At 36.4% G+C, this 22,579-nt stretch overlaps 1 protein-coding gene across 3 annotated transcripts in view; it reads left to right on the forward strand.

Annotated features, from left to right (window-relative positions):
* MEI4 (meiotic double-stranded break formation protein 4) overlaps positions 1 to 22,579 on the forward strand; it is a 187,004-nt gene that overhangs the window by 100,818 nt on the left and 63,607 nt on the right. For 2 of the 3 annotated variants that reach the window (XM_033095483.1, XM_033095488.1), the window contains one exon: positions 21,162 to 21,293. The exons of the other annotated variant lie outside the window; for it this stretch is intronic. In XM_033095483.1, the coding sequence (XP_032951374.1) occupies positions 21,162 to 21,293 (132 nt within the window). The remainder of the gene's footprint in view (positions 1 to 21,161; positions 21,294 to 22,579) is intronic. 3 annotated transcript variants of the gene reach the window in all.

Below are 22,579 nucleotides of genomic sequence, written 5' to 3' on the forward strand. Positions count from 1 at the left end.
ACTTACATAATGATAATGAACAATGTTTTTCTGTGAAGTTACAGCAAAAATATATTGCTTATAGCTTTTCTTTTTTAAAATTTATTTTTCCCTGAATAGTTCCTTTTCAATTTGGGATTAATATTCATGAATGATTCTTGAAAAGCTCAGCACTGGAATATATAACAACTGTTGTGAACCCATATCAGTAACTATTTTTTGGAGAATCCACAAAGAAACATTTCCCGCATTCCTTAGTTATCAAAAGTTTAAGTATGCAAAATACTGAAATATTTATTTTCATGATATAATTCATACTGCTCAGTGATTATTAATGTATTAATTTGGGTGAGAAAAGATTAAGCAGGTAGAACTTTTAGAGGAGAAATTAAAAGTGTATATTAAACTATATGCATAGATTTTTCTATAGGAAATTGTGTCAGTTTCACTGTCCTTGATTTCACCTGAGCTCAGAAGAGGAAATGACCTACTCTTGAATGAGGTCATCTAGAGCTGATAAAAAGTGTTTGACTCCCTGGAGTTACAGGTTGAGCTGAGAAACAAAGTAAACATCAGGATGCTTTTAGACTGAGCAGATCGCTGGTAACCTCCCCAGGACACCGCAAACGCCAGCCTTTGTATTTCCTAGTCCATGGATATTTCCATGCAGTGGTGCCAACTCATTAGGAGAGCCCGTGAAGCCACGTGGGCTTTTGATTTTCAATCCTTCAAAAGATCCCCACCCCCCCAAAAAAAAAACAACACCAAAATATTAAACAAAGCTAAGTTTATAGAATACCCCTTGGTAGAGTTGTAGTAGTATTTCCAAATGGGAAAATGAAGGAATGCTATTTTTAGAATGTTAGGGCCTGAGCTCAGTGATTTTCAGGTGGGTCTTGCCAGTGATCTGATTGGCCCTGGGAAGAATTTGTGATGTAATAATAGCTTTGGATTGATGGGTGTAGCTAATTGAGGATCCCGGAGCAAGTATTAAGAAGCAAGTTATTTTGGTGGACCACAATTTTATCTTCCAGGAGCAAATGTTTCCTGGAGGAAACAGTTAAGTTTTTAAGTGCCTGGTCTCAGTGTTCTAGTAATACAGGTTCAGAAAAGAAATCTTTGTTTAATATAGGGTCAGGAACTTGTGCTGGGTACCAGTATTGCTTACTTGCTGGTTTTAGTTTTTCAGCATTGACAGCTGAGGGATGAGTTCCCTGAATCGGGTCAAAGGGAGAGGCAACAGCTTTGCAGCCCACTAGAACTTTCCCTGTATGCAAGCATAGATTCACAGTGTACAAACTTACCCCAAGACAAGCAAACAGAAAACAATTATACTCCTTTCTTTTTTCTGTCTCTTGGTGCTCCCCAAATGTTGGCGCAATACCTTCTTCAAGACATGCTTATAAGGCCACCTATTCTGTAACCATACTGGGCCCTTGAATCCTGATTCTTCCCACCATGTCATCAGAACATGCAGGGGCTTTGATGATCAGGGTAAACATCTTAGTTTCCTGAGTACCCTTTTCTTTAGATTAAACGTAATATTGGCTGATTTTGAATACTGCGAATCATTTGAGCTTACCTCTCTGATCAAAACTACATAAAAAATGATTTTCTTTCTCTGCCATCTCTTTCTAGCCATGGCTGGTATTAAACTTTTCCACTCATAGTTCTAGCAGTGGCCTGCTGGTCTTTGCTTATGTCTGTTTATTTTTGACATACCATTAGATCGAATCTTATTTCAATGTGCATCAGTGATATTTGTTAACAATAACATTTGTTGAGTAGATCCAAAAGCGAGACTAGAGAATCTCCTTCCTTTGAGATTTTTAAATATGGGAAGATTTTCGATTGGACTTTAAATTTAAGTTGTAGAACCCCACTAGCCAAAGACCACCAGAATACACCTCTAATCAAAGGTAGGCGTATTCAGCTTTTTGCAGTGTACCCCCAGAGGACCTTAGGAGCACTGCAGTACAGGGGTTTGGGAGGAATTTTTATATGGGGTTTAGGTTTGTGCTACAGGAATCTAAGGAGAGATTAGGATTTGGGAACCAGCTCCAGATTTGAAGACTGTCAAAATTCTGGGGCAGTTAAATGAATGACTATTACAGAAATCTTTGTGTAGGAATGGGGAAGAAAAAAGCAGGGCCCGGGATTCATTGGTAAGAAAGCAACCATTATGCAAAAGAAGGAATTGTCAGTCATTTTACAACTATGCCCTGATCTGACTACATCCTGTTAGAAAATTCTTTATGTTCTTTTATGAACATTATCATGTATGATTGGCAGCTGGTTTTATTTTTGCTTTCTCAAAGTATAATCCTGTTTATCTACGTATGTAAGTATGTATGTACATATCTATCTATCTATCTATCTATCTATCTATCTATCTATCTATTTATCTATCTATCTGTCAGTCTGTCTGTCTATCATCTATCTGTCTCATAAGGATTATGGCCTAACCCACTCTACCAAATAATGGGAGTTTACTTCATTCTCCTCTTAAGCCCCCACGACTGCTGCTTAGGCCTCTTTTGCTCCAATGGTGTTACTTTTTTTATTCTATAACAAACTTCCACCATCCTTTAACTCCTTTAACTTTCCACTGTCCTTTAACTCCCACATAACAGGCCGCATTGTGGGGTGCATTAGCTCCAAATTTGCCCCTTTCACCCCAACCAAGGCAATCATATAGACCTTCATTCTGAAGGTTGTAGTGCTAATTACCATGGAGAGCCAGAAGGTAACCAGAAGGACAAACTTAGGCAAATTATAACTAATAGTTTCCGTCCATCTCTTACAAAAGGACAGTATCTTCAGATGTGGTTTTTAAACATGGATGACGTTCTTTAACTGTTGTTCAATCAAGTTAATCAATATAAGTTGGAAAGAAGACTAGGATTCAATCACGTTTTAAAACATTTGAAATTTTAGCTATATTTTGAAATTTTATATATATATATATATATATATATACACACACACACACACACACACACATATACACACATCATCATCACCTTGATCCTTATGTAAATCCTACATGTGGAGTCAAGGGAAGATGATAAAGCACTGAGCATTTAGAAAATACTTTTTAAAAAATTTTTTCTGAGTTATAATTGACATACATTAGTTTCAGGTGGACAGCATAATGATTTGATATTTGCAAATATTGTAAAAAAATCACGTAATAAGTTTAGTTAACATCAGTCACCAACATAGTTACAAAAATTATTTTTCTTGTGATGGGAACTTTTAAGATATACTCTCTTAGCAATAGTCACATATGCGGTACAGTGTTATTAACTACAGTTGCCATGTTGCGCATTACATCCCCATGATTTATGTTATAACCGGAAGTCTGGATCTTTTAACTTGATTTAGTCTTTTTGCCCACTCTCCGGAGCATCTTGTTCCTGATCTTAGAGGAAAAGCTTCCAGCTTTTCCCCATTGATTATGATATTAGCTGTGGGCATGTCTTATGGCCTTTATTATGTTGAGGTATGTTCCCTTATACCCACGTTGTTGAGAGTTTTTATCATAAATAGGTGTCGAATTTTGTCCAACGCTTTTTCTACATCTAGTGAGACGATCATATGATCTTTATCCTTAATTTTGTTAATGTGATGTATCACATTGATTTGCAGATGTTGAACCAATCTTGCATCTCCGGACTAAACCCCACTTAGGGTGTAGGATCCCTTTAATATAGTGTTGAATTTGGTTTGCTAGTATTTTGTCGAAGATTTGTGTATGTGTGGTCATCAGGGATACTGGCTTATAATTTTCTTGTCTGATGTAACTATTTCAAAAATGGAAGTTATTAGCATAAAAGACAAAAAAGTTTTTATCTCTAGAGAGAGGTGTAGAGGGGTGCTAGCCAAGTTTTATTTCTTGACCTCGGGGTGGTACTCCCATGAGTGTTTATGTTTTAACTATTGGTCCTAATGTGAAAGCTTGTGAGTGTATGTAACAAAGCACTTTTCTATATATATTTTATAGTTTGCAATGAAGAGATATAAAAATTAAAAATGTAGTCGTCATACTCTTGCAAGATCCCAGGTCGGAAGCTGAGCCCAGGACTGTGTAGGGCAGTATAAAGAGGGCAATCCAATAAGAACCTTTGGTAGAAGGTTCAGGCCTTCAGCACATTCAATACTGGGTTTTCTCATGAGGTGATACTGAGCGCTGTTTTAGTGAGGAAAATAAAAACAGGAATCCTGATTAGGAGTAGAATGAAGTAGGAAACCATCTGGAAAAAACCATGTATAATTTTAAAGTTTATATCCATATCCTTTGGATACTTCTAACAAACTTTGCCCTTGGTTTGAATCTAGCATTTTGGCAGGCATGGCGTTGTTTCACTTAGATATTCCATTACCTGTTCCCCACATAAAATAGAAAGAAAAAGGTAACAACTGTGAATTTGTTTACAGATGGATCACAGGCTAGCTATTTTCAAAAGTCTACCTATCTTTTAATCAGCACTACCTGTAAATGGCCCCTTGTCCTGCTACAAAGGATAAAACAAAAGAAAAAAATGATAGTGATTATAGGAAGAAGAAATCATGTTGGCTTCCCTAAAGTATCAATAACTTCTTTTATGTATCAAGGATGCAGCAAAGCCCGAGTCTGGGGTCAGGGGCTTCCACAGCGTGCACAGGTAACCAGCAGAGAATGGCCTGGGAGGCTCTTTCAGGAGAGTGGCATGCAAATGACTGGAGATATTTCCTCCGACCCCTGGGACTGGGTTTGATTTTGTTTCTCATCAGGGACTTCACTTTTCTTTGGTGTGTGGACTGATTTCTATTGCGCCGAGGCAGATTTATTGTCCACCAGAGGCCAAAACTAATTTCCGAATGTGCCCTCACTATACGTAGCCCTGACTCAGATCCCTTTAAGGCCATCTCCATAATACCCATTATATCATTTCTGGTGAACACTGGAAGTATGGAGCTAATATTTTATGACCAAGACATTTTTATTAACAAAAAGGGTTACTACTTCTTTTCGTATTGACATTTTAGACTAAGCAGTTTTTTCTTATTTATAAAAGTTTGCTTTGTTTTGCCCTTGATTTCTACTTATTCTAGAGTAACAACTGATTACTTAACCTTTCTCATTCTTAAAATTTCTATAAGCAATCCTCCTGTCTTCATCTAGGTAGCTTCGGTTTGATTTGTTCATCCTCACCCATACATACGTAGCAATGTGTGTTGTTATTCTCCCTTGTAGACACATAAGTGTATCTACAATGTAACTTCCTACACAATAGTAATAGCTGAATTAAGCTAGAATACTACCTTGCCTAGATGTTTTAATATATTGTTAACTCAACTTTTGTTTTATATTCATTTTCTTATAAGTAGATATTTTAAATTATTATTGATAAATACTGCATTATTGAGAATTTTTGAGCTTCAAATTTATCATTTCAAAACTGAATGACCCATGTCAATTCAATCTAATAACTGTTGTTTAAGAATATTAAGTCAAAGCTTCAAATCAAGTAAGAGCCAAAGATGGATTGGCAATGTAAGTATTCTAACATGACTTAAGTAAACATATAAACAGTTTGCTCTAAATGATGCTTTGATCTGTAAAGTTATTGTAAATACCACTGTTTAGAAGGCTCTCTTGTTTAATATTCAATTCCAGCTTATGCTGAAGAAATTCTTACTGTCATCATCATATTTATCTTTTAAAGTCTAAATTTGCTTACCCTTCAGGCTATAATTCACATCCTAGTTCCTTTTTACACAAAATCAAGGACTCAGTTTATTAGCAGCTAGAAACAACAGAGGACAAAAAATAAATACTAACTTTATTATTCAAGCTAAACCCTAGGCACCATTATATTTCTGTGCATTTTTACAATATTAGCTGGGGTGGCCAGTTAGCTCAGTTGATTAGAGCATGGTGCTAATAACACCAAGGTTGCTGGTTCTATCCCCGCACCGGCCACTGTGAGCTGTGCCCTCCTTAAAAAAAAATATATATATATATATATATATATATATATATATATATATATATATATAGAGAGAGAGAGAGAGAGAGAGAGAGAGAGAGAGAGAGAGAGAGAGGTGTGTGTATATATATATATATCTACATATATATGTAGATATATATTATAATATATATATATATATATTGTATTAGCTTCAGGTGTACAACATAGTGATTCAACGTTTATACCTTACAAAGTGGTCACTACTCTATCAACCATCTCGCTATTTCACATGGATATCGCGTAATATCACATAGGTGTTGTGCTATTACTTACTATATCCCCTCTGCTGTACGTTACACCCCCAGCACTAGAAGTTTGTATTCTTAATCCACTTCTTCTCTGATGCCCATCCCCCAGCCCTGCCCCCCATCTAACCCCCATCAGTTTGACCTCTGTATCTGTGCTCCTATCAGTTTGTTCTCTGTATCTACCGCGTTTCCCTGAAAACAAGACCTAACTGGAAAATAAGCCCTAGCATGATTTTTCAGGATGACATCCCCTGAACATAAGCCCTAATGCATCTTTGGGAGCAAAAATTAATATAAGACCCAGTCTTCTTTTCGGGGAAACACGGTATGAGTTTGTTTTTGTTTCATTTCTTTGTTTTGTTCTTTAGATTCCACATATAAGTGAAATCATACAGTATTTATCTTTTTCTGTCTGACTTTCTTCACTTAGCCTAATGCCCTCTAGGTCCATCCATGTTGTTGCAAATGGCAAGATTTCATTCTTTGTTATGACTCAGTAATAATCCATTCTATAGATATAACATATCTTCTTTATCGCCTATCAATGGACTCCTAGTTTGCTTCCATATTTTGGCTATCATAAATAATGCTGCAGTGAACAAGCGTCTACGTTTTTGAATGAGTATTTTCATTTTCTTAGGATAAACACGCAAGAGTCGAGATGCTGGGTCAGAGGGTAGTTCTATTTTTAATTTTGTAAAGAATCTCCATACTGTTTTCCATAGTGGCTACACTAGTATACAATGTCACCAACAGTGCATGAGAATTCCTTTTTCTCCACATTCTCGCCAAAACTTGTTCATTGTTGTTATTTATGATAATAGCCATTCTGACAGGTATAAGGGGATATCTCACTGTGGTTTTGATCTGCATTTCCCTGATGATGAGTGATGATGAGTATTTTTTCATGTCTCTTGGACAGCTGTATGTCTTCTTTGGAGAAATGTCTATTAGGATTGCTTGGGTTTTTGTTTTTTGTTCTTTTGTTGCTTTGTTTGTTTGTTTGTTTGTTTGTTTTAAGTTTTATGGGTTCCTTATATATTTTGGTTACTAACCTATTATTGAATATATCATTAGCAAATATTTTCTCTCTTTCAGTAGGTGGCCTTTTCATTTTGTTGATGGTTTCCTTCACTGTGCATGAGCTATGGAATTTGATGTAACCCACTTATTTATTTTTGCTTGTTGCTTTTGCCTGAGGACACATGTTTAAAAATATGTTGCTAAGACCACTGTCAGAGTTTACTGTCTATGTTCTCTTCTCCCACTCTATGGTTGGGTTCAGAGAAGTCCCTAAAAACAGAAACTTGACGGAAACTATCCTTCTTGACAGTACCCTGCATCTTGAAAGATGTAGCCCTCTGTGAGGATAGAAATGGTTAAGTTCCCTGAGTCGCAAAGAGAATCCTTGGGATTAGGATCACTGGATTTCATTTTTTATATTCTGGGTGACCTTAGCTGCCAGATAGCAAATAATCACCGGCGTTCTCTTTCTGTTTACTCCTCTGCTGACCTGAGTTCTGATGGTCACTGAGGCCAGTCAGGTTGTCTCAGGACTCTGCTTGCGCACTCTTCATTTCCCGCAAATCTGGACTGGCCTGAAGGAAGTTTGCTAAATGCCACAAACAAAGCAATAGTTAACTTAGCCTTTAGAGACTCTAAAACCTGTTTTTATTTCTCTAATCTTACTCTTATTACTTTCCCAAGTTATTGATTCTTCTCCAAAATGATTTTACTTTTTTCACTCTTTCTCTCTTTTTGTTTTCCTCCCTAAAACAGGCAAAAATAATGCAGGCAGACTGGCTTTTAGTGCCAAGGTATCAGGTAACATGGGGAGAGAGATCCCACGTATCTTGTGACTTAAAATGTTTTTCAGCTCAGCGTTACACGGTGCTTCTTTCACTCACCCAGGCAATATCTTCATTTGTTCTGCTCACTCTCCTTGTTTCGATACCAACTTGAGCTGCACTGCAGATAGACTGCAGAGATCTCAGCCAGTGTGTAAGAATTAACTCATCAGAATTTGTACACCTAGTCACTGAAGCCAACCAAACAAGGCTTTTTCAAAGTGTTATTAAGTTGCAGCTAAGTAATGAATTCAGTAAAGTTACAGGATACAATACCAATATACAAAAATCAGTTACATTTCTATACAGTAACAACAAAATATCTGAAAAAGAAATAAGGAAAATAATTCCATTCACAGTACCATCAAAAACAATAAAATATTGGGAATAAATTTAACCAAGGAACTAAAGATCTGTACACTGAAAACTATAATGAAAACTTTCATTGATGAAAGAAATTGAAGATACCAATAAATGGAAAAAATACACCATATTCATGGATAAGAATTAATATTGTTAAAATGTCCATATTACTCAAACCCATCTATAGATTCAATGCAATTCCTACTAAAATTCTAATGACATTTTTCACTGAAATAGAAAAAAAATTCCTAAAATTTGTATAAAACCAGAAAGTGGCCAAACAGCCAAAGCATTCCCGAGAAAGAAAAACAAAGCTGGAGGCATCATACTTCCTGATTTCAAACTATACTACACAGTTATTTAAACAGTTTGGTACTGGCATAAAAATAGACATGTGGACCAATGTAACAGAATACAGAGCTCAGAAATAAACTCCTGCATATACGGTCAACTACTTTTTGACGAGGTAGCCAAAAACTCTTAGTGGGGAAAGGATAGTCATTTCAACAAGCAGTGTTGGGAAAACTGGATAATCACATGCCGAAAAATGAAATTAGATCCCTATCTTACACCACTCACAAAAATTAACATGAAATGAATTAAAGACTTAACTGTTAAGTCCTGATATTGTAAAACTCCTAGGAGAAAATGTAGGGAAGAAACTCCTTGACATTGGTTTGGCAATGAGTTTTTAGATATGACACCAAAAGTACAAGCAGCAAAAGTAAAATTCGTTAAGTAAGACTTCATGACATGAAACAGCTTCTGCACAGCAAAATAAATAGTCAACAAAATGAAAAGGTAAACTACAGAAAGGGAGAAAATATAGAACTCATCCACTCAATAGCAAAAAATATCCAAACAATCCAATTAAGAAATGGTCAGAGGGTCTGAATAGACATTTTTCCAAAGAAGACATACAAATGGCCAAGAGGTGCATGAAAATATGCTCGACATCACTAATCGGGGAAATGCAATTAAAATCACAATGAGGTATCACCTCACACCTGTTAGAATGGCTACCATCAAAGAAGACCAGAAAAACCAAGTGTTGGCAAGAATTGAAGAAAAGAGAACCCTTGTGCACTGCTGGTGGGAATGACAATTGGTACAGCCACTTCAGAGGTTCCTAAAAATATTATCTTCCACAATTCCACTTCAGAGTATTTATCCAAAGAAAACAAAAACACACTTCAAAAAGATAATATGTACCACCATGTTCATTATAGCTTTACTTATAATAGCGAAGATACAAAGATACGGAAACAACCTAAGTGTCTGTATATAGGATAATGGATAAAGATGATGTGGGATGTGTGTGTGACAATGAAATATTATTCAGCCATGAGAAAGAAGGAAATCTTGCCTTTTGTGACAACATGGAAGTACCTCGAGGCATTATGCTATGTGAAATAAGTCAGAGAAAGACAAATACTGTATGATTTCACTTATACATGGAATCTAAAGAGACCAAAATCATAGAAACATAGCAGAATGGCTTTTACCAAGGGCTGTGGGATGGGAGAAATGGGGAGATGTTGGTCAAAGGGTACAACTTCCAGATGAATAAGTTCTGGGTGTCTAATGTCCAGCATGGTGATTACAGCTAATCATCCTGTATTACACACTTGAAAGATGCTAAGAGATTATATCTTAAATGTCACCACAAAAAAGAAATGGTAATTATGTGAGGTGTTAACTAACCTTACTGGTGGTCATCATTTATATACACACACACACACACACACACACACACACACACAAACATATATATGTATATATATATGTATATATGTGTATATATGTATATATGTATTATACATATTAAATCATCCTATATACATCAAAATTAAACAATATATATCAGTTATATCTCGATAAAGCTGGGGGAAAAAAGAGTTGTTTTGTATTTGTATCTTCTGCTTGCCAGAAAAAACGAGCGTACTTTCTCAGCTTGGGATTTCCTGGAATACTCAGTAATGCAAATTTGAACTGTAGAGCCAATGTAGACATGGCTGAGGTGACTATTACTCATCCTACTGGTATTATTATTATTATTATTATTATTATTATTATTACTAATTTGGAAGTTTCTTTTCCTTGGTAAATAGATGTTTCCAGCCTACTTTCATTACCACTTTTAACCCTTTATGCTAAGGAATCTCAGGCTCTCTCCCACTTTGGAAGGGGCCAGGCCTTAGTTGAGTGAGAATTCTGTGCTGCTGGTACTATTTGCCAATAAGGCAACCCAAAGCTCTCTCTTTCTGAACATTAATTGTCTCATTTTATTTCATTTCTCTTTATTTCCTCTTTTGGCCTCTGAGGATCTGTCTTTTTTGAGAATTTAGCAATGCATTAAAATGGATTGCCTTATCTAGTGTTAAGGTACATTATCAAGAGTCCTGGAATAAGGCAAAAGGTTGGATGCTTGTCCTCTCAGTGACATCCTAGGACATTATCGAACAGGCTAGCCCGAGGATTATTTAAATGTCTAGGAATATACTTTGTCAGAGCCCTGACTCTGTGAAGTTCACTATTAACCCATAGATTCCTATCTAATATAGATGGAAATGATTTCTGTACAGTACAAAAGATAAGCCCTACCAGACACAACCATTTGTGTTAATGAAAATCTCTCAAATATTAATTTTTTTAAAAAAAAAAATAAGCCCAGAGGTTAGGTAGGGGTTTATTCTGTAAGATATTAACCAGTTTTGTATATAACCTAGAAGTCTTATTCTAATATCATTTTTTAAAGACAATATTCAATTCTTCAGATGTTCTTTCCCTTCATTAATGATATACCATTGATATGTGTTGACTCTAAATTTATATGAGAGTCATGTTTGTAACTATTTTAAAAGTATCATTTCACATCAGGGTCAAGTTGGATTGCATTTTTATAACTTTTTAAAGTATCTTGCCCACCATAGGCAAAAGTAATCCCTGAAGCAAAAATCATCCTGTTTTATTCTTCATTGAATTCTAAGTGATAATGGGGACTAGCTCAGTCACAGGCACATGAACTACACTCAGTATTTGGTGTAAAGAATGAATGATACATCACCCACAAAAATTAACTCAAATAGATTAAAGACTTAAATGTAAGGCCGGAAATCATGAAACTCCTAGAAGAAAACATAGGAATAAAGCTTTTTGACAGGGTTTTGGTAATAATTTTTTGGATGTGACACTTAAAGCACAAGCAACAAAATCAAAAATAAAGTGGGACCACATCAAGCTAAAAAGCTCCTGCACAGCAAATGAAACCATCAACAAAATGAAAGACAACCTACGACATGGGGGGAAAAAATATATATTGCAAACTGTATGTCTGATAAGGAGTTATATCCAAAATGTACATAAAAAAACTCATACAACTCAATAGTCAAGAGTAACAACAACAAGCCAATTGAGAATGGGTCCTGAATAGGCATTTCTCCAAAGAAGATATACGAAAGACCAAGTATGTGAAAAGATGCTCAACATCACAAGTCATTACGGAAATGCAAACCAAAACCATGATGAGATATTACCTCACACCCGTTAGAATGGCCATCATAAAAAAGACAAGGGATAAATGCTGGCATGGATGTGGAGAAAAGGAGCCCTCGTGCACTGTTGGTTACACTGTATGTTTTGGTATAGCCACTATGGAAAACAGTATGGAGGTTCCTGAAAAAGCTAAAAATAGAGTACCAAATTATCCAGCAATTCCACTTCTGGGTATTTATCTGAAGAAAATGCAAACACCAACTCACAAAGATATATTCACCCCCATGTTCATAGCAGCATTATTTACAATAGTAAAGACATAGAAACAACTTAAGAGAGTGGATATAGAAATTGTGGTATAGATACACAATGGGATATTTCAGCTATGAAAAATGAGGAAATCCTATCATTTGCAACAAAATGGATGGACCTTGACGACATTATGCTAAGTGAAATAAATCAGAGAAAGAAAGATAAATGCTATATGATCTCACTTATATGTACAATCTAAACAGCACCAACAAAACTCATATTTTTTGCCATACTCCCTATCTGGAAAGCATGGAAACTGAGTTACTGTCTTACTTCCCTCTGCTTGGTTCCCTGCACTGTGACCCTTCTCAATTTCTTACTACTATGTGCTCAAAACTGAGATCCTGCTGTTTACAGGTAGATCATAGGTGTTCAAACATGACCTCTTCTCAGATCCTCCTTTCTTGCGCTGTACTTGCTTTCAGGGGTTTCCTCTTGCTGTTCTTCTGACAAGGGCTGAACTTGTCTACCATTACTGCCTTTCCAAATGCACTTCACTGGAATTCCCTCCAGTGTTTTCAAAACCTAGGTCTTCCCTTTGGAAATTTGCCAAGCTCTAGTTTGTAGATTTCTACTTAGTGGTGTCTCTGAGGAAGTTTTCAGAATTCTGTCCACAGATAATATGCATATTCTTTAGAGCAAAAGCCCTTCTATGAAAAACGCCTTCTTAGAACTTTGCTGTGAAAAATTGGACTGTACCATATGTCAGTCATATATATATATATATATATATATATACACCTATTTTTGGCCAACAATAGAGCTTGATCTCGGCCATGTTCTCCTAAATTTCACTTTTTTTTTTTCCATTTTTAACCTGGAAAGTACTCTTAGGATAGAGGCACCCGACAGTCTCTTATCACAATAGTCACTGTAGATGAAATTTCTGGGAGCTAAAGCCAAAGGAGCAGATTCTGGAAGTCTTTACACGTACTGCTCCTCCTCTGGAATTTTAGTCCAGAGCCCAGTCAGATGGTACTTGGAATTCAACATCATCTCCTACTTTTAAGTCCTGCCAGGTACTTATACTGTGAATAGTGGAAGAAAAATCTAGCTTGATGTTCTGAACACTGACTAAATCTCTAAGAGGTTAACAGTTTTTCAGTAACCCCAGTTTCATGCAGTGTTGCCACCATTGGGGTACCCATTGTGTTCGGTGTTGTGGAGAAGGTTTGGATCAAAGCTCATCTTGCAGCGAAAAGCAAATATTGCACTTTCGGTCGTATTTGCTGATCTTTCTTTTTCAGCACACACTTCAAAGGATGAAAGTTGCTAGTATTTAAAAAAAAAGAGCAAGAGAAATTGATCTGTCAGGCTAATAAAGAATACAGTGCTGCTGTACCGGACAATCTCATTGTACAGCACTGAAGAAAACAGATTACTAGCAGCGTTGGGAGGTACTCTTACAAAACTTTTGGGTGGTCACAAACTCCTTGTTTCAGATCAAGTGTTGTGTCTTCAACTTAAGTGTTCTCTTTGGCCTTGTTGGTTGTTTCGAGGTTTGTTCCGTGCCTGATCTGAACTTGAAGCAGCAGTTTGAGGTGATAAAGTCTGTTCTGTTGCACTCCATCCCCAACAGCTCAGCGCTCCTTCTCCAGCACTGCCATAAGCAGCACAGACTGGAACGTAGGTGCCTCCAAGAACTTCTTAAACTACATCCCACAAATATCAGCATGTTCTTTTTTCATGCAGCAGGGTTCAGGTGATTAGCAATCTGTGGCGTGAGTGTGCAGAGGGAGTGGGGGCTCTGTGGGAATGCACAAGGTCACCAGGAAAGCCACAGAGGAACGAGCATGTTGGCAGGAACCTTCTGGGCTGCCAGTGAGCCATCCTGATGCTTACAGAAGGAGTTTGGGTGCTAGTGTGGGCAGGCAGACTTCAGGGTGCCAGTTTTGTGTAGATAGGGTTATGGTAGGATTATTGCCACGCCAGGCTGAACTTGGAGGGTCTTAATGTTCTGAAAGGGCAGCTGGGGCTAAACCCCACCCCATGTCCTCATACCCACTGTGCAGCAGCCAGAAGCGGAAGGAAAGCCTCTTACTCTTTCAGTGAGCCTTCAGCATCCTCTTCTGAGAAAGCTAATATATTGCTCAGGTGAAAAAGGGATGTTTAAAAGAATGCTGTCCATTATTGAAGATCATATACTGAAGGGTGAATTTGGAACTAAGAGGTAATAAATTGATAACTGGCTCATACCCAGTTTTTTTATGCTATCATTGTCATATGTATCCCATCCACATACAAGACAATATTATTAATATATATATGTATATACATATACATATATATATTTACTTTAAGCTGTTATATAAAGAACATCATTTTTCAACTTTAAGCTGTATTTTAAAGAAGTTAAGGGAAAATAATATTTTACATATACCCAGACAGTTATCATTTTGATGCTGTTCATTTCTTCCTGAAGATTCTAATTTCGCATTAGTATCATTTCCACTAAGCATAACAAAATTTCTGTTAGCATTCCTTTCTGTTAGCATTTCTGTTAGCTATGGCTCTGTTGGTTACACATTTTGTTAATTTTACTTTCTACCTGGAAATATCTATTTTACCTTCGTTGTTGAAGGATTTGTACAGGATATAGAATGCTGGGTTGACATTTTCTCTCGGTGAAAATATTAATCCTGTCTATTCTACCCAGCATAGTTTCTGATGAGAAGGCCACAGTTTTCTAGTCCTTGTATGCAAGGTATCCTTTTTCTTTGGCTACTCTCAAATTTGTCTCTTCATCTTTGATTTTCAGGAGGAGTTTGGCTTTGATATGTCTAGGAATTTATTCTTATATTATTTTTATGTGTATTGCTTGGGGTTCAGTGATATCCTTGAATGTATAAATTTATGTCTTTCATCAAATTTAGGAAGCTTTGAGATATAATTTCTTCAAACATTTTTTGCCTATTCTGTTCCATCTCCTTCTGGACTCCAATTACACTTCTGATAGACACTTTTATATTGTTCCACATGTCCCTGAGATTCTGTCCATTCCTTAAATGCATGCATTCTATTGACCTATATTGAAGTATATAGACTCTTTCTTCAGTCATTCTCATTCCGATTCTAAGCTCACCTACCTTTTTAAAATTTCATATATTCTTGAATCTCTATTTGGTTCTTTTTAATAGTTTCTCTTTCTTTACTGGTGATTTGTGTCTCTTCAGTCAGGACTAACTTCAAACGCAGTTCTGATATCTGTCTTAAAGCCCCTTTTTGTAAACCACATCACAGAATCAGGGTTGCTGCTGCTTCTGCCATGACTGAGGCAGCACAGAAATAGGAGTTTCCAAAGCTGCCAGCCCCTTAACTACATCAGGAACCTCCTGAATCAGGAAGACGCTTTCATTGTAGCTGTTCCATAATCCTGCTGCATCTGCTACAAACTGTATCATCATTCAAAAGGGAGACCCTGCAATCTGCCTTTTACCCAAATAATGCTGACTATATCTTACATAAGACCAACTGATTAGAATAATTTATATCATATCCAGAACCCTCCCTGTGTTTTTGAAATATAGTTTTAGCCTCTCTAGCACAGGAAGCCTGTTTGAAGAATGTTAGAATGGATATTCCAAAATATCTGCTATGGATTACCCCTCCAGTTATTCAAAGTACATAGACTCCCTTATTCCTTTATTCAAACTTCCCTAAAATATCAGTAGCATAACCGTGTGCACTAAAAAATAATACACCAAATGCTCTATAGAAACAAAAATCTATACACCTTTTCTCAAGTGGAAAGATTCAAAATCTCAATCATTTCTTGTGATGTGATTTCATATGATCACATGGTGATCACATCTATAGTAGTTGGATAACAATTCTACTTTGAAACTTTGTAATTCATGGACCAAATTACAGGGTAAGCCCTGCCAAATATCCTACACACACACACACACACACACACACACACACAGGAAGAAACAAACAGCCTTTTGTGGCCTTCAGTTCTACAGCTAGTTATGAATCTATAATTTCTATTGACTGTCTTCCTTCAGTGCCAGTCAAATTCCCTTATTTGTCCTCAACCAGAATCTCAATTAGTTGGATTTACCCAGTGTTTTTACTCCCAAATGATGTGACCTTTTGGCGGTCTTGCCTCATGAAGTTGCTATAGTATTCTATTTCCTTCTATCACTTGGACATGTGAGTAATACAGTGTGATCTCTGGCTTCCAGATGTAATCTTCCCTGTTGCTATTGTATCATAAATCCCTATTTTCCTACACCATTGAGATCCGTTGCCCCAGCCAACACATGGGTCCCTTTTTTGCCAGTGGTAGAATGCATGAAAAACTCTATATAGCCAGCTGGAAATTTCAATTTCCAGTTCCCAAAACCATTGTTGGGTCCTTTGATAGGAACCGTTTTCACTGGTCTATTTAATAGATCTCTAAACCAGTTCCAATGTCACAAGGATGGGAAGAACACTTTGTCAATGAATCATAAGATGTAATATTGAATGTTCCCAATCTTACTTTCATCTCTTGAGTTCTTGAACACATGTATTAGGGGAGAAAAAGCATCATATATTGGTCACTGGTTGAGAACATAAATTTCCTACTATTCAACCTTATAAGGAGTGGTATTCTAGTTGGAACTAACTGCTTAAGCAACACTTACTTCTGCATTTAGTTCCTGCTAATCCCAATTCTGTATATAGTACAGTTACTTAATGATGGAGTATTGCTGTGCATACCTGACTTTAGATAACACCCAGTTCAAATGAGCAGCTCTGGGCATATAAATCACTTGGTCTTCCATGACCAGGCATTCAGTCTCTAGTGGGGGAAATTTACATAAGCAAAGATTTTTTTTTTCTATAAAGGATAATATTTACTTGTCAAGAAAGGTGTGACTTTCTCCCTACACCCAAGGGCCCTCCTCTGTGATTTTCTTATTAGGATCAACTACAGCCTTCATATAGTATACTGATTCAGCTCCAGGAACTTTGGAGCTTATTGGTCATAAGGTCCAAGCAGTGGAGCTCCTTGTGCCCCAACTTAGAACAGCTAGAGATCTTTATACACTACTCTGGGCCCTTCTCAACATTTACAGCATTATGATTTACTCAATACACTTATATGCCTCTGAGACACAAACCAAATGGATTTATATTGCCTCAAGCATTATATCTTTTTATTAGTGACAGGAGACACATACTAAAGCAACTTGTTTTTCACTTCAGAGGGGATATTCCATGATGCATGAGACCCAGAAGCATCTCAAGTGTATCAGGCACCTGAATTCTTCAATTCACTGTCTGGAACGTATATATTTTGCTAGGGTTTTCAAAAAAAAACTGCCATGTAGCTTGACATCATCACTACAGTGCACGAGCATGATGTCCTATGGAATGATTTGATGATCAGAATCCTATGAACTAAATAACGTCACAGAGGAAGCTGACATAGCCTTAAATAGGACAGAAAAAGTATACTGCTGTCTCCTAGCTGAATGCAGACTGCTTCATTTTATCTTTATTGAGACAGTAAAAAAAAACCCTCCCAGATCAAAACCTGCTTAACAGGTATCAGGGGCAGCATTGACTGTGCCAGGAAAGGAACTACGTCTGGGACAGCAGTACTGTGTAAATAGAAACACCACCAGGTTACGTTTATGATATTATCCAAAATGCTTCTATTCTGCACGGGTGAAGGAGACAAATTTATTATTGGGCATGTGGTAGGAATTTCACTCCTGCATATTTCAGGACTTCAGTGTGGTACTGAGCTTTGCAAATCTTCCAGGTGACTGTATAGATCAAAGCACTTTGGGGAAGGTTGGGTTTATAAGAATGACCCCCCTAAACCGCTGGGCCACCAAGGTAGCATCTTGCTGCTTCTACCAGGATTAAGAACTTGCCAAAATTCTTAATCTTGCCAGATTAAGTTCTTAATCTTGCCAGGATTAAGAACTTGCCAGAACCATGCCCCCTCTGCCACAGCCTTCACCGACAAAGTGCCTGCCCCATACCCTGCTTCTCGTCTTCCGAAATGCACTTCTAAATCAAGGTCTCAAATGAGTACTTCAAATCATGTTCAAAATCCTAACCACAGAGGAATCGAGGAAAAGTTATTTCTAGCTCTCCAGTCCCTGAAATACAGGAAGATGTGCTAGAACAGGAGAAGATGGCAGGGGTGTTGAACGAGCCCTTCCACGGTTTGCACCATAGTAGCCTCATTCACGTATAATGTTGCTGCCAGGGCCTCCTCAGCAGTTGCACTATATTTACAGAAAGTCAAGTGTCAAGTAAAATGTAAGGAAAAATAGAGGCCATTTTTTATAACAATGTTCACAGAATTTTTAATTACCGTAATGGTGATATACTTAGTCTTTGTTCTTTTCTGAACTTCAGTCATATTGGGGAGACAAGCATGCATAGTTATGTTAAGAAAAATCTCTCTACGATGAAATTTCTTCTCAGCAATATTCTCTAACTGGACTGTACTAACTCTAGAAAAATAGTTTTTATTTCTAGTATTTAACTTTTCAAGGGATAATAAATTAACCTTATATAACCTTCAGTGCTTTTATATTGTCATCCTACATTATAATAACATTTAACACTTATTGAGCACTTACTGGTGCCTGACGTTATGTTAACCATTTTTATGTTAAGTAAGTTAACTTAATCTGCACAATTGTATCAAGTGTCTGCCATCACAATCACTTTGCAAATGTGCAAAGTGAGACATAAAAGCTTAAAGCTTAAGTAAGTTGCTAATACAAGTTAATACGTGGTCTGATAATTAAGTTCACAAACACATCCTAGAAAAAGTGCTACATACTTCATTGCTGACTATCACTACGGTCACCTTTGAAGTACTCCCCTTGGGAAGCTATGCACTGACGTCATTGCTTAGTCTACTCTTCAAAGCAACTTTGGAACTCTTTCTGGGATGGCCATCAGAGTTCTCATCATATTACCCTTGATGGCCTGAATGTCATCAAAATATCTCCCTTTCAATATTTCCTTTATCTTGGGGTAAAAAAAGAAGTCACTGGGGGCCAGATCAGGTGAGTAGGGAGGGTGTTCCAATACAGTTATTTGTTTAGACTACAAACTTCCTCACAGACAGTGCTGTGTGAGCTGGTGCATTGTCATGATGCAAGAGCCATGAATTGTTGGCGAAAAGTTCAGCTCGTCTAACTTTTTCATGCAACCTTTTCAGCACTGCCAAATAGTAAACTTGGTTAATTGTTTGTCCAGTTGGTACAAATTCATAATGAATAACCCTCTGATATCAAAAAAGGTTAGCAACTCATTGCAACAAAGTTTGCAAACTTAATTGTCAGACCTCGTAAACATTAGAGCTGGGATTTGACTCAGGTATTGCTGGACTGCAGAGTCTGGACACCTTACCTTGTGACTACCTTCATCATTTCATTCTCACTCTCTCAAGTCCCTTTTATTTTACTGTGAATTTTTTTCATCACTTTAAGTTTTCTCAAAAAGAATTACATACTGAGATAGGAGGTAAGTGAATACTTAAAGCATCAGTGAAATACCCAGCAGAAGTTCTTTAGAGCTTAGATAAGAGTACTCTTTCTTTCAGATTCAAACAAAAATGTTGTAAAAAATCTGAAATCTAATAAGTAGCACTAGAGAGTTACAGAGACTATGAGTCTTAGCCAATTACATTATTAAAAAATAACCATGATAAATAACTATGATTTCTATGGTAATAAATTGATGTGGTTTCATTATTAAGTTGATGATTTAGAAAACTATTAAGAGCTAGTTATGCATGTCCAGATTTATAATAGAAATTTCTTTTGAACTCTATAATTCATTCACTTTCTTATTGTCATTGATTAACTTTTAAAGTTAAAGTATATCATTAAAATGTCAATTTGAGAAATATCTAAATTAAGTGTTCATCCTACAGAACGCAGGTGGAATTTCCTAGTTTCATATGGCATTATTTACTTAGCATTTGATTTATACATTTTACACATAAAGGCAATGTCTCCTCAGTATGATTGTAAGCTCACAGAGAGCAATCATGAGGTAGATACTGTTTCTGTATTTTGAGATACTCCGTGAAGCCTCCCTTCTCCCAAATATATTAAAGGATAAATTGAATGAAATTCCAGCTATGAGTTATATATATACCTTCATGTGATTAATAATCAAATGGCTTTTCTTTTAATGACTATATGTGAAATAGTTTATTATATTAAATAGTCTGCCACTGTCCTTTTAAATTTATTTAATGGTAAGTACTTTTGCTGCCTCTAGATGAAAATTCAGAGCCCCTCATTTTTTCTCCTCACTCTAAAGTGGCTTGCTTTTGACGAGTGGAGAATAGAGAAGTCCATCCCAACTGTCCGTGTCCAGTGTGAAGGTGGGATGCATAGTAAACCAATAGCTCTCCCCAACGTCTTCAAACCCCTCCCTCTCACGCTTTTTCTATATCTATATGTATATCTATACGTATATCTCTCTATATATAACTATAGCTATATCTATATACCTATAACTATAGTTACATCTATCTATATCATCTATATCTATCTATCTATCTATATCTACATCTATATCTAGTCAATAAAGGCTTAAGAGTCTTGTTTAATCATCTCCTTTATTCATTCTCTATGTAGTCTATCTTCTAACAATTGTGTAGTCTTTTGATACTTCAGCTAAAACTTCCATTTCAGCACCTTGTCGTACAATTCAAAATATTAACTGCTATATAAAATTTTATTACTTATATTATTATAATTTGTCTATTTCACAATTTTGCTTGAGACTGACCCAGAATTATGTTGACACTTTTTGTACTCCCCACAGAATGGAGCTGAGTAGTGAAGTCTTAGAAAACGCCCACTGAATATGTTTTCACATGACTTGATAGGAAGTAGAAACCTACTCATTTTTATCTTTAGTTTCAGGTGCAGCAATATGTCGCTCAGAGTCTGGTAACCCTGGGAAGTTGCAACTTGTTGAGAAAATCTATAATATCTCAGCTTCTGTCAGAAGTAAATAGCTTCATTGATGATCTGGGTACCATCAATCAGGTACTTTACAACTTGAAACTGTCACTTTCCTTTATAGGTAATACAGCTATAGCCTTTTCTTTCCTTGTCTCCTCACTTCTCCTCTTGTGAGACTAATAGTTTAGTTATTAACTTATTTCTAATGTATGTGAATACTATTACTGCCTACTGAAATTACAGAAAGATATTTTCAGAAAGTAGTTTTCAAAATAATACCATCTTATTGTCTTTACTGTATATATGTGCCAAAGATACCACTGGTGACAGCAAAGGAATACTTACGCGAATGGCCTTAAATCTCTAAGCAAGGAGCATGATGCTAAAGTCAAGCAGTGAGAGAAAAGTGAACAGGAGAGGGTGTTAAAGGGAGCATAGCCTCTAACCAGTGGTTCACTTTCCTAACTGCTCACAAGAATCATCTGGCTGACTTTTAAATATCTTGTTGCCAAGCCATATGCCATTGATATTAAATGAAGGTCACCGTGGTTATAGCTTTCCAGGTGAGTCCAATGTGTAGCCAAGGTTGAAAACCAGTGCTCTAAGCCCTTTTATCTTATATCAGATATCTTATGCAGAGTCTTATATCACTGGTGGCAAATATGTCTAAGGAACAGCAGTCATTACTGTATTTTAATGTTGATACTGTTATATTACGTGTTCACTTTGTTAGCTCATTTAATATTATCACTGTGTCTATGGTACAATTAAGCACAAATAAAGGAAATCAGAGGCATGTACAAATGTTTCGGTAAAGAGGAAAAAATTAGTAAGAAAAAAATATATGTGTATATACTTTCAAGTAGTTTTTAACCAAGTACTTACATCTAAGTTCTCTACATTTAACGACACCATCCCAAAATATTAGGTTGGTGCAAAAGTAATTGAGGTTTTTGCAATTTTTGACCTTTTAAACTGCAATTATTTTTGCACCAACCTAATTGAATTCAATGAATGACACGGTAAATCATCTAGTCAGCAATTTTTCAAGGGGCTACTAAATGGTAAACTCTCTTAAGAACTCTGTTAGATAATTTTTTTAAAAAGTAATTTTTACTGAACTCAAGGAGTGAGAAGTCAATTTGAGAAAGAAATAAGGCACATTTACGAATGGAAAAAAAAAAAAGAAATGTTAAAATGCATGGTGCTGTTTGTAAGAGTGCTAAGTGATCAAGGTAGGGTGCAAGTTCCCAAAAAGACTTCATGGAAAAGGAACAACTTGAAAAACGGCTTTGAGTTGAAAAAGAGAGGATAATCATATAGATGCAGCTATAATGGCCATTCCAGAAAAAAAGCTCCAAAATTGCTTT

This window comes from Rhinolophus ferrumequinum, chromosome 3 (assembly GCF_004115265.2).
Source record: "Rhinolophus ferrumequinum isolate MPI-CBG mRhiFer1 chromosome 3, mRhiFer1_v1.p, whole genome shotgun sequence".
Classification (NCBI taxonomy): Eukaryota; Metazoa; Chordata; class Mammalia; order Chiroptera; family Rhinolophidae; genus Rhinolophus; species Rhinolophus ferrumequinum.